A 12,844-nucleotide genomic window follows, 5' to 3' on the forward strand; every position below is an offset into this window, starting at 1 on the left:
GGACATTTAGCCCAAAATAACACAGTATGGTTTGTTTTCGTGTGTGTGTGTGTGTGTGTGTGTGTGTGTGTGTGTGTGTGTGTGAGATGCTCACATTCAAGTTTCTTGTCAAAGACACATCTTCTACTCTGCTGGCTGGGCCCATCAGTGCATTGAAAGCAACATGGAAATATACAAGGGGGGTTGTTAATACACTCTCTGCTCCCAATAAGCCTTTGATTGCTTACTCTGCTTCATATTTGTTTTAATGAGCAGCTATAGGGGATATCAGGGCATGCTGTATAAGACAACAAAGGAATCTGTCTCCTAGGGTCAATAGATAGTTTTCTCTACTTGCTTCAGTACAATTCTCTGTGTACATATACACAATTGGCCATCTTTTCTGAAACTACATGGAGCAGCGCCGAACAAGGCCATGGAAGGCCCGCGTGGTGGAGAAGCACAGAGTCCTCCCACGCGGGAGTGGGCGCCTGTCATCAGTCAGGAGGATGAGAACAAGTCCCACGACAGTATCCCTACATTCAGAGTTCCAAGAAACAGACTTCTTTTCACCTGAGGTTTCTGCCAGATGAGAGGGTGATGATACTGGTGTGTCCGCTGGCTTCGTTTCGTTATGGGTCCCCCATAGGGTCCCAACATAGGATGCTCCAGGCGGTGACAATCCCATGTCAGCAGTCCAGGGTAGGTTTGCAGTGGGTGCACCTCTCCCTAGGAAAGAAATACTCAGTCAGGGCTTCCCACGCCTGGCCGTGGGAGGCTTCCTCGGCTTCCACCGCGCTGCGCCGCAAAGCAACTGTGAGGACGGGAAAACCTGCTCTGCATGTTTTCTCTCTCCACACGAAGAAAAAAGGCAGAGGTATCTCCCCAGCCCGGCCTCCCAATTTACTTCACCACTGTTCTTCCTCCTCTTTTCTTTTTCTTTTGAAAAATCGTGTTGCTTTTCTCTAATCCTAGAGAGCAAAGACGAGAGGGAGGCCTGGAGGCCCTTCGCACGCACTGATTCCGCAGAGGTCTTATAAATCAGCCCAAAATCAATACGTTCTACGTGGTAGCTTCTCCTTTGCAACCAGATCGCCAGGGGACAGAACTAATACTAATGCTTTCTCCACCACCATCCCCATTTTTCCGCCATATATATATAAAATCTGCTTAGAAGCGAATGGATAATCAAAGTTGCTGAGTAAGGATTTCAACTATCTAATTTTATTACTTTACAATTGACATACCTTCCCTCTGGAAATGTTTGCAATTAATTAATTAGCAGTAATCTTCCCCAAGGGACTAATTTAATGAATTCTCTCCAATTCTCACTTAAAAAAAAAAAAAAAAAGCAAGCTTAGATGTATCCAAGCTGCAAATGTGTGGAATGTCTCCAAAGTGCATTTTGAAAAATAAAGGGATCTATCTATTACGGTGAATTTTTATCACTAAATCAATCAGGTGATGACCATAATTCTTTTTCTAACTAGGAGTTTCCCCTGGGGGGGTTGAAGGCATGGTTTCTCCAGGGGAAGGACCCTCACTGGGTTTGTTAGTATTATATTTAGCGTGCAGCTTGTCCTCTGGTTAATCTCAGGTGGAATCTAAAGTTTGCAGCTTCTTTAAGTGCCTCGTCGGTTCTACAGAATCTGACAAGAGAAAAATGACGCTGGAAATTCTAAAGAGGTCTCTGGCTTCCGGGCCTACCAGTTCTGTCTGCAAGCAAGGTGCCAAGGGCAAATACGGTCCCAGCACTTGTCCTGGGCCTCGCAAGGACTCAGGGCAGAGACCCTGGCTGTCCCTAACCTTGAGGTCACACTGTCTTGCGTTTCAACTAGAAAATAAAACTGAGCACTTGGACCAACCCCCCTGATTCCTCCCGAGAGGTGCGGTGAGGGCCTGGGAGAGCGTTTTGTAAACTGTAAAGCGCGGTGACCCTGTGAGTGAAAGGCGAGGCTTTCTGAGATTGCTGGCCTGCAAATCCAAAAGCCAGAGTTCCACTCGCATTCCGGTAGCATCCGCCCAAGACCTCCAGACTGGCCGTCCCTTTTTGCCCCCACAGGACCCGGGCTGGAGGCCCTCGGGGGGAGGTTCCAGGCCTGGGGACTGAGCTTTCGAGTGGTGTGTGCGGAGTCCACCGTGCTTGCAAACTGCAGCCTGAAGCAGGCTTAGAGGACGCAGCCCTTTTTCGGGCGCCAACGAGCTCCTCCGCCCATCAGTGCCCCCTTGAGGACCCCTGGGATGAAGGGGGGAGGTCAGGCCGCTAGGCCCAGCAAGGCGTCCAGGAAGAAGGGAGGAACGCAGAGAATGAGCCGCTGAACCGCGGCTCGCCAGCGCCACCCCCAGTGGAGCGCAGCGGCTGCAGCTCGGCCCCAGCGCCTTCCTGCGGATCCCAGCTTCGCCGTGGGCACAGCGGGCGGTGCGCACGAGGCAGCGGATCCTCACCTTCCCAGGAGATGCTCAGGGGTCTTAGCCCGAGGTCTGCAGGTGTCAGGGATCAGACTTGGAGCGTTTCTGGGTAGGCTCCGAGGTGACGTGAACTTTGGCCTCGAGGGGGCGCTATTTGGCTTATTCGAAGGCTAAAGGGCTACAGCGAAGCCCCGGGGTCAAGGCCCTGGCCAAAGCCAGGGCTTAGAGAGCCTGAATCCTGCTTGACTTGGGGAGACTGGAGAGCGGAACCAAATTCCCCGAGGACAAAGACAGGCGAGCCAGTGGGATTCACCGACGCCGCCCAGCTCTGCCCCAAGGAGCGCGGGGCCTGTGGCGAGAACAAACTTTCCTGCGGCGGAGGGGCGGAGGAGTCAGGCTGGAGACTTCTCCCTCGAGCCTCTGCTCTCCTCCACCTGCTGGTGTGCAACCTCCGCCCAGCCTTCTCCCACCCTAGTTCCCTCCCCTCCCCAGAGCGCCTCTGTTCACTTGGACTCTTCATCTCTCTCCTCTCCCCTCCTCCTTCTCCCTCTTGCTTTTCTCCCCCACTTTTCTCCTCTTTTTTTTCTCCCGTATCTTCTTTTGTATTCTCTCCTCCCTCGCCGCCTAGGTTGCTTCTCTCCTCCTCCAGGCCGCAGGGAGGAGGTAAGCGCTCTGCGCCCCGGGCCTGCGCGGCGCAGAGGGAGGCGTTTCTCTTACTTCTCCCGGGTAATTTGGAGAGACTGTAAGTGCGCGCGCGCGTGAGTGTAAGGCGAAAGGGTAGGATCGAGCGCCAAGCAGAGAGGGTCAGGGTCTTTGACATTCCTCACCAGCTGCACAAACCTCCCGGAACAAGTGTGAGTGTGGGTGGGAGTGCGCGCGCGCACGGGCTAACCGCGCTTGGCACGTTTGGTGGCCCGGGGCCCCAGGGCCCGAGGGCCCGCCTGGCGGCCCGGGATTACCGTGACGTCACTTTGAGCCTCTGGCCACCTTGGATTGGGACACCTCCGGAACAGCACAGCCCCGCGCCGCGCCTCACCTTGCCTCGCCACCGCGCGCCTTTGGAAACCTGCATCCTCTCCCTTCCCCTGACCATCCATGGGCCCTTCTGTCTTCCGGACCACGCGGGCCGGCGGAACGCCTTCTAGAGCGCACGGCTCAGCAGCTGGGCTGCCCTTGGCTCTGCCTCCAGTAGCGCCAAGCGGACGGAAGACCCGGCGCTGGGCACCCGCAGCCGTGTGAGGAACCGAGGCAGCACACGGCTGGAGGCGCAGGACCGCGTGAGGCGAGAACAAGCAAAAGAAGAGGGAGGCAGGCCAGGGACAGCCACCATGTCCTTCCCGCACTTTGGACACCCGTACAGCAGCGCTTCCCAGGTAAGAAGCGCCTCCACAGGGGATGGGGACAGCCTGGGTGGAAAGGGTGCCCAGGGTACACGCCTGCCTCTGCGCGCCCTCCTCTTGCACGTGTCTCCCGAGAAACCAGAGGGAGCAGGGACAAGAATACGGTATCACAGTCTGTTCTTCCATCTTCAGTCCCTAGCCAAAAACGTTCCACTCCCCCAATGCAAGGAAAATCGGGTGACCCGAACCTTGGACACTCTGAGCACCCGCTCAACGAAGTGGCTGCGATCTCAGAGGTGTTCCAGACAGGCCTCCTTACTGCAGTGGTCTTCCAGGTGGCCAGGAGAGTTTCAGAAAATTAAAAACACTTCCAGTCCAGAGCGTTGCCTGTGTCACAATTTTTCTGTTACTGTTCGATGTTGACCTCCCTCCATATCTTCTCCCTTCCTTGGGTCCATCCAACCTTTCTGCCCCTGGTTCCTGCAGATTTCCAGACCAGTGTAGGTATTGTGCAGTGACAAGGGTTTCCTGAGGAAATTCTGGGACAGCTACCACTGTTCTCCAGTTTCTCTCCAGAGTGCCAGGCGCATTTTCCTGAAGTTGAGTCCCAGCCTAACCTCTGACCCGCTTTGTGATCTTGGACAAGTCTGCACTTTCCCCGGTCTTCTTGTCTTTTCTATAAAATGGGAGTCGGTATGCGACGTGATGAAGGTCTCTAAGGCCAACTTCTGGCCCTGCCTTTGTAGGATCCTGTGCTGGGGAAGGGGCGGGGTTCTGCGAGGGAACCGGTGGAGTCTGTCTTCTGTAATTCGGGTTTCAGAGTGTTCCCAGTGCCGGACCCCCTGGGACCCTGAAGCCTTAGCAACAGCTAAGGAGTATCTCTAAGGACGGTTTGGATAAATTGTGTCTTCGAATAATTCCCGTCTCAGGGCTCAGCAGAATGCTCAGCATACGGTGGTATTTACTGTTGAATGAAGGGGAGATCCGGCAGTTCCGCCGCTGGCTCTCGCCAGCCAGAGGCGCCGGTCTCTGACCTCGCGTGCCCCTCTCTCGCCCCCGTAGTTTCTGGTGTCTGCAAGTTCCAGCGCCACTTGCTGCGAATCCGCCCCGCGCTCCGTCCCAGATGTGGCCTCAGGCTCCACCCCAGCGGCAGCTCTCTGCTTAGCACCCTACGATAGCCGATTGCTGGGTAGTGGGCGACCCGAGCTGGGCGCGGCTTTGGGCATCTATGGAGCCCCCTACGCGGCCGCTACAGCTGCCCAGAGCTACCCCGGGTACCTGCCCTACAGCCCGGAGCCGCCTGCGTTGTACGGGGCGCTGGTGAGTCCACAGTGTGGGGCTTGGTTTGGGTCTGTGCGCCGGCACCCACCAGGACTGAGGGCAGGAGTGGCAGCTGCGAGTGAAATCCAGTCTGATATCTCCAGGGACAAGCTAGAAAGGACGCACATCTCCGAGGACAGGAAATGGTTAGGATTGTGCATGAGGAAGGAAAACATCTTTACACCATTTTTCAGTTTGCCGAAGTCCATACTGTTGAGAAAACATTTTCATTTCTATTAATTCTGTGAGGTAAGCAAGTCATCACTTTTCTCAATTTAAGGATGAGGAAATTGGGATACACATGTCAACACCTCACCAAAGTCACAGGGACACAAAGGTCAAGGCGCAGCTCAGAAGGAGCTCAGCAGGGAACTTCCCCGGCTGGGGGTGGTGGGGGAGGGGCACACAGCAGTAACAGCAAGGGCTAATATTTACTGCTTATACCACACCAGGAATTCTGCCAAGCTCTCTTCTTCAATAACCTATAAGGGACTATGTTATCCCCCGTTTTATCAAGGGGAAACTGAGGCATGGGGTGGTTAACAATTGTTCCCAAGATCATACAGCCAAAGCAGGAAGTGGTACTGGGATTTAAACCAGGCTTGACTCTGGAGTTTACACCCTTGGCAACTCACTCCTTCCTCCTCCCCAAATGTAGGTGGTCCTGAATTCTTTCTTCCTCCCCCGACAGAATCCACAGTATGAATTTAAGGAGACTGCAGGGAACTTTACAGCAGGCCTGTCGCAACCAGGAGCCTATTATCCCTACGAGCCGACTCTGGGGCAATACCAGTACGACCGGTGAGGCACGGGGCAGGCTGGGGGCTCGCAGCAGCCAGAGTCCTTCCCTCTCTGCTGCCCAGATGGGGGTTGGTGGGGCACGGGAGGGGGAGGGGAAGGGGCTGGGAAGAAGAAGAGCAGGGCCTCACTTCAGAGCTGCACACCGCCTCCTGCCTGGCGCCCCAGGTTGCCAGCCGCAGAACTGTGAGCCAGGCCCTCCCCGCAGGTACGGAGCCATGGAGCTGAGTGGCGCCGGGCGCCGAAAGAACGCCACCCGCGAAACCACCAGCACGCTCAAGGCCTGGCTCAACGAGCACCGCAAGAACCCGTACCCCACCAAGGGCGAGAAGATCATGCTGGCCATCATCACCAAGATGACCCTCACCCAGGTGTCCACCTGGTTCGCCAACGCGCGCCGGCGCCTCAAGAAGGAGAACAAGATGACGTGGGCGCCCAAGAACAAAGGCGGGGAGGAGAGGAAGGCGGAGGGTGGAGCAGAGGAGTCGCTGGGCTGCCTAAACGGTGACACCAAAGGTACCCAACCCGCTCACCGCCCCCCCTTCCTGGGGGGGTGGCTTTTAGGGAAGGTGCCCCTTGCTTCCCCTCGTCCCTGCATCCCTGGGGGCCTTTGCCCCAAACTCCCTGCAGAACCAGCTTCTCCGGGACTGTCAGTGTCACCTCTGACAAGCCTTCCCTGGCCTCCTAAGTCAGTGTGGAGCTTCCCGGCCCTTCTATCTCCTTCACCACACTCATCACTATGACCCCTTCATGAATTTCAGCCCCTCTAGAAGGTGTCTTCTCTTAAATTAATGCCTAAATGACGTCTGGCACATCGTTAGCACTCCCTGAACATTTGCGGAATCAAATCGTACACACCAGCCACCTGTGGGTGTGGAGATTGGGTAGCAAGGGTCCCCTTGCTTTAATGCGGTTGAGAAACTGAGATCCAGGTCTCAGAGCAGCTGCGCAAAGTGTGGGTCTCCTTGGCCTGGGCGTGCACGGAGAGGAAGAGACTTCTCAGGGACGCGTTCAAGGCTGGGGTGGGAAGTCTTTCCCAGGGGCAGGCCCCCAGCCCCCCGGGGCACGGGTAAGAGATGATGTGGTCAGCCTGAATTGCTCCGAGAACGCCCTGAGGGCCGGGCGCATCTTGCTAAAAGCTTCTTGTGGGTGGGCACTCCCGCGGATTTCCCCTGGGGCCTGGGGCTTTTCTCACTCGCTCCTGATTTCCTGCAGACATTTCTACTAGCCAGGAAGCTCCCGGACTCCGGCTGAGTGACTTGGAAGACTTGGAGGAAGAGGAGGAGGAAGAGGAGGAGGAGGAGGAAGCCGAAGAAGGGGCGGCAGTGGCCACAGCTACGGACAGGCTGGCTGAGTTTCACAAGGACACGCAGTCGTTGCCGGCGCCATGCGCTGCGGCCCGAGTGGGCAGGCTGGGGCGCAGGGAGTGTGGCCTGGCGGCGCCCCGCTTCTCCTTCAGTGAGCCCCCAGGGTCGGGAGAAGCTGACTTCCTCCGCGAGGAGCCGGGGGGTCCCACATTGACCATGCACTACCCGTGCAGCGAGAAACCGCGCATCTGGTCGCTGGCGCACACCGCGGCCGCCAGCTCTGTCGAAGGTGCACCTCCGTCCCCGCCCAAGCCACGAAGTCCTCAGTGCCATCTGATTCCTGGACAGCCTCCAGGCTCGAGCGGGAGACCCGCGGTCCCCAGAGACTCCGCACGCGATGAGTCTTCCCGCGTAGTCAAGGCCTTTGGAAAACCCACGTTTGCTCTGCAGGGGCTGCCCCTGAACTGCGCGCCGTGCCCGCGGCGGAGGGAGCCGGCAGTGCAGCGCCCTTACCCGGCGGGAGCAGAAGGTAGCGAGCCCCCAAAGGCGCTAGGAGTCCTTAAAAGACACCTACTGCCCCGTGCTGCCCAGCCATTGAACATCCTCTCTGACTCTGGGGTGTGCCCACGTTCGACTTGGCACAAGATGGTCCCACAGCACTCTTTGAAATGGATGCTTAGAGATCTTTCTAGTTTCCCCTTCATTTTAAAGCCAATTAATAGTAATAAGCTCAGAGTGAGACAGTAACTTACCTAGGATCACTTAGAAATCATAGAAGAGATGGGCAACCTACATCTCTGCCAAAGGTACCAGGTGGGCACCATTGCAACCTTCTGGCACAGGTGCCCTTCTCCCCTTCCTGCCCTGCAGAGGCGGGCAGCTGGCCCTGCTGCACTCTCATCTGGAGCTTGCTCGGGCTAGGCAGGCACCTGGGCGTTCTGCGCGGTGTGAGGAGCAGGGCCCGACCTGTACAATTGGTGTAAGGCCAGTGCTTGCGACAGCTGGCAGGTCTCCCTGCAGCCCACCAGTACCCCTGCGGAGGGGAGTGCGGGGCGGGGGTCGTCCCTTCAGCACCCCCAAGATCTCACCCCTGAGCAGGATGTGACTGCCAACTAGTGTCTCCTCCCCCTGGCTGGTTCTCTGGCCATGCCTGGTGGAAGGAAACTTCACCCCGCCAAAGGATGTTCCCCAAGCAGTCGGCAGCCTTCAGCAATTACTGTCAGCTCGTGCTCTTTGTAGTAATTTCTCTCAGGATTAACCGCTGGTTTAGAAAATTGGGTTACATTGTTATTTGAATTTACACATAACGGGGTCCAAATGTTACCTCTGGCAAGCAGATTGCTTCTAGACCTTCGATTCCCTTCAGATGAGACCCCACCCACCGACCTCTGCTTTCCTAGGACTCGCCACCAAGTGGCCTTCGGGTTTTAATCAACCTTTCCTCTCTCAGCAGGTTAGCGCAACGGTGCGATTTGCAGAAGAATCTTGGAAATAAGCCCTGCTTTTTGAACTCTTCACGCTAAAGAAGCTGGGAGACCTCACCAGGAAGTCAGGGGCTCTTACTTCGCTGAAGAGACAGACAGAGACACAGAAACCTTTCTGTTGACCTTCCCTGCACGTGCGGAGCTGGGAGCTGGGAGTGGCTAGCAGCCCGGCAACATGTATCACGTCAGACCCCAGAGGAAGTGGCGGGGCACTTTGGGGGAGGCTGGGCTGGGCTGCCTTCCCTCCTCCGGGTTCCGGGTCTGAAGCCCCTTCCTCTCCTGCTCAACCCCCGCCCCCTTCACTTGTAACCTCCACTGTTGACTTGGCCCCTAAGGACCACTCATGTCTTCTCCCCCTTCCCCACTCCTTGTGCCCTTGAAAATAATCAAGCTGAACCTAAGCTGTGTGGCCTCTCTGTGACAGGGGTGCTTGGAAAGGTCGAGGGGGATGGAATGTGGCCAGAGGGTTTTGGGGACAGGCTGGCGTGGGTTGCAAACCTCAGTTCCATTCATAGCAGGGGAAGAAATGAACAAGGTCTGGGCCAAGGCCGGGTGGCCAGCGACTTAGCCCACGGAACTCGGCGGCATCGTGGCTGAGCCTGGCTGACTCTGGGCATATTCGTGCGCGTCCTGGGTGGAGGGACCGCACCTGTGAGGTCGGGGATGGTGGGAGCTGTCAGGATGTTTGTCTGGAAGCTGCATGTGTTTCCCGGTTTGTACTTGGGTTTTCAGTCATTGGGAGGAGGGACGCCGGGGATCTTCTTGGCGTCCCTTGGCACCGGCCGCTGGGACCCCCGCGCTCCTCGGGTGGGACGGAATGGCCAAGTCTGACAGCTTTGCCAGGTCGCTGAAAGGCGAGATGGAGTTTTCTTTCCGTTAAATCAGTGTCAGCAAACACTTCCGGTACAGGCCGACCAATGGGAGCCGGCGGGCGGGGAAGGGGGCTTTGTCCCGGTGCGAGCGGCGTCGGGAGTGCGCAGGGGCTGGGGTGTTGGGAGATGCCGCGCAGTGCCCGAGTTCGCGTCCCCAGCCTGGTGGCTTCGGCTTCAGCCCGCCTGCGCGCGCGCGCCGCTGCTCATTGGGGAAGAGGGAGGAGAACCGGCCCGGGGACTAGCGGGGAGCTCCGGGGAGCGGTCGGTGCGGGAGGGCGGCTGCAGTGTGCGCCTGTGGGCTCGACACTCGAGCAGCTGTGTCTCCATGGCTGGGCTCTAGCCGGACCCGTCCAGGGAGGAGAACCGGCCCGGGGACTAGCGGGGAGCTCCGGGGAGCGGGTCTGTGCGGGAGGGCGGCTGCAGTGTGTGCCTGTGGGCTCGGCACTCGAGCAGCTGTGTCTCCATGGCTGGGCTCTAGCCGGACCCGTCCTGGTTGGGGGTGGCCTCCCGGACCAGCGGGGATGCCAGCCAGCCAGGTCACTGGAGTCCGGGGCGGGGAGGGTCCGTGTCCTGGCGGAGAAGGAAGGCAGAGAGATTTTAAGACCCTGGGAGGCTGCAGGGGGGAGGTGGGGTTGTTAAACTGAGGAGCAGGCGGCAGCCACCTACCTCGCTGACCCCCCCCCTGTCTTCTTTCCTTTAGAACGATCGGACTCAGAGGGACTTTAGAGAAAATACAAAACCTACCCACACATGAGGCATGACGGGAAGGCAAGGGACTGGCCCAGGGTCACGCAGACTCCGTGCTGGGACGGACCCCAACTTCCCACTCAGGAGCCTTGTTCGGTTCGTTCTCCCTCCCCACTTCCTCTGGGAAGTCCCCTCCCCGCTTTTGCTCTGCCCTGCGCAGCAGATGCGCCTGCCCCGACCTCCCCCGGGACTCTGCCGTCGCCCTCACTGACCCGCGGCTTAGGGTCCGGGAAATTAAACTGCGAAAAGATAAACATTATTTCCAGTCGGCTTTGGAGGATTAACGCTTGTAATAAAGAGCATTAGCTGGAGGTTTCTTTCAAGGCGCTCTCGACCACGCCCCCTCCTGGGGGACCGGGGGGACCCCTCCCTAGGTGGCTGAGTCTGCTGACGCTTGTTCCTAGGGCCCCCCATTGGGGGTGGGGCTCCAGCCAGCCATTCGGTGGCCGGAGAGTGTCCTCAGCATCGCAGAGTCAGCGCTAGGAGATGCGGAAGTGAAGGCCGGAGAGAACGGACCCCTCCAAGCCAGAGGTCACGGGGCTGAACAGAGAGTCAGGGATGCAGGCTGGGCGGACCTGACCCCAACACTGCCCCCAGCTGCTCAACCTTTTAAAAGAACAGGGAGCCTTGGGGAAGAAGCCCCCATGAGTGGTCCTGCCTTGCCATCAGGACTTCAGGAGGTTGTCTCTCCATCTCTCTTCCGGAAGGCCTAGCCTCTCCGTACCTCCCCCAGCCCATAGCAGCAGCCTGGGTGCTCCCCACGATCGAGGCCTCATTGGCTGCAGACAGTGGGGTGTGAGACGGGCCAAAGACAGTAGCCTGGAATCCTAGAACATGGCTTTGCCGTCTCAACACCATCATACCTTATTACGTGGTCTGGACAAGCCCCCTTCCCTCTCTGTTTCCCCTGCTGTAAAACACAAGCATGGTCTAGCTCTCCACCAGGGGCATGGGTGAGGGGCCTGAGAATGGCCCCTCTGAGCCTGCGATTATCCCGGCCTCAGGCCCCAATGGCAATCTGTTCCCACCCTCTGTGCCTGCCCCGGGAGCCTCCTGCAAATCTCCCAGCATAATCTCCCAGAATCATATTTTGAATACTGTTTTGATTAAACAGCAGGGGCAGGGAAGGGAGGATACAGCCCCGCTCTCCTTGGCTGAGCCTGCTGGTGCCCACAGACACCCTCAGTGCTCTGCAACGTGCTTGTCAGTGGACACAGGAAGGTGACATCCTCAGGTTGGGAGTCTGTAGGAGCTGAACCTCCAAATTTCTTCGATGGTTAAAGTGCCCCTTCCGTTGGCTGGGAGTTGGTGGCGGAGGGGAGCAGCCACCAGGGGGCCAGGTGGAGAAAGGTTAAACCAGAGATCCATAGCATAACAATGTCTTATGGATTCCTTTCCCACCAGGAGTCAATACATCAGCAATGGACTCACTAGATGACCTCTGTTGTCACATTTGGCTCTAAGAGCCTATGACCCTGCTAGTGATGATAAGAGCTTATGGAGCTCTTACCATGTGCCAGAACTCCATGTCGTGTCTTTTAATTGCCCTGATTCATGTATATGTAATAACAGTCCTAGGGAGCATTATGCCATACTTACTAGCAGGCCTTCTAATGAATGAGGAAACAGAAGCTCAGAGAGGTTAAGTAACGAGATGTCAGTTATCTGGCTTGCGTGCAAAGGAGTCACAGTCTTGAGTATCGCTGATTCTTAAGCACTAAGCTCTACTAAAAATACATTCTATTATTTTAAGATTCTTTTATTCCATTATAAACAAGAGCCTTGTTTCTGAGACTCTAAATGCCTGTGCATTTATTATCTCACATCTCTGGAATGCCAGCTCACCCTCCTTCCTTCTCAGGACTTTGCCCAATGGACAGAGACTTCTGGTGCCTCCTAGGCCCACCCCCATTTCTGGGCCAAGAGCATCCCCCACCTTTCCCACTAACCACACCTCCCTGGGAACGGGGCTTTCCAAGACAGTGCTCGGCAAAATGCAGCCTGCAGACCTTCAGTATCAGAATCAGCCCCTAACAGAGGAACCCTGTGGGCAAGCGGGCTAGAAGCACTGCCTCTGTGTCTAACAAGCACCCTGGGTGCTCTCAGGGGCCTCTGGCCTCGGTAGCAGAGGCTGAACCTCAAGTGGCCAGACCTTAAGCTCAGCGGGAGGGGTTAGGACACCTGCTGTTGGCCCAGAGTAAATCACATCCCAGGAACAGGTGCAAACATTTCCTCGAGGATTTAATCTGGATTCACATTCAATCTCCTCATCTGGTTCATCTCCCCCCCTGCCCCCATCCTGAAGCTCAAAGACGACGTGTTGTTTTGGGGAGGGAAGGAGGTAGCCCTAGGGGTCTAACGTGCCTCTCCCGGCCCTCTGCAGACAAACCAGGGTTTCGGGGTTGGAAGCATCTTAGGGGCCCCATGTACCTCAGTGTGTAAGAGGATTCTGTCCCCAAACACGACCATGCGGTCGAGAACCTCTACACACTTGGGGGAAGCCAACACGAGGAAGGAAAGGCTCTAACTTTAACAAGTACAGTGATGGGAAGGTGTCAGGAGACACAGCCAGCGGCAGCCTCGGCAGT

At 56.9% G+C, this 12,844-nt stretch overlaps 1 protein-coding gene across 2 annotated transcripts; it reads left to right on the plus strand.

Annotated features, from left to right (window-relative positions):
* Positions 1-3,218: 3,218 nt before the first annotated feature.
* On the plus strand, positions 3,219-9,038 carry IRX6 (iroquois homeobox 6). Of its 2 annotated transcripts, none has more exons than XM_066348675.1 (6): positions 3,219-3,761; positions 4,791-5,048; positions 5,740-5,849; positions 6,055-6,362; positions 7,062-7,682; positions 8,604-9,038. In XM_066348675.1, exons 1-6 carry the CDS (start codon positions 3,717-3,719, stop codon positions 8,609-8,611), a joined length of 1,350 nt encoding a protein of 449 aa, XP_066204772.1. In that variant the 5' UTR covers positions 3,219-3,716; the 3' UTR covers positions 8,612-9,038. The 2 variants fall into 2 exon arrangements, with proteins under 2 accessions (XP_066204772.1, XP_066204773.1); XM_066348676.1 differs by having other exon boundaries at positions 8,607-9,038.
* Positions 9,039-12,844: the final 3,806 nt, after the last annotated feature.

This window comes from Saccopteryx leptura, chromosome 9 (genome assembly GCF_036850995.1).
Source record: "Saccopteryx leptura isolate mSacLep1 chromosome 9, mSacLep1_pri_phased_curated, whole genome shotgun sequence".
Taxonomy (NCBI): Eukaryota; Metazoa; Chordata; class Mammalia; order Chiroptera; family Emballonuridae; genus Saccopteryx; species Saccopteryx leptura.

Bases quoted from the DNA above. Each gene is read 5' to 3' on its own strand.
- IRX6 (XM_066348675.1), top strand. From the start codon at position 3,717: ATGTCCTTCCCGCACTTTGGACACCCGTACAGCAGCGCTTCCCAG. The intron at 3,762-4,790 runs GTAAGAAGCGCC...TCGCCCCCGTAG, and splicing joins CGTACAGCAGCGCTTCCCAG to TTTCTGGTGTCTGCAAGTTC. The intron at 5,850-6,054 runs GTGAGGCACGGG...CCCTCCCCGCAG, and splicing joins GGGCAATACCAGTACGACCG to GTACGGAGCCATGGAGCTGA.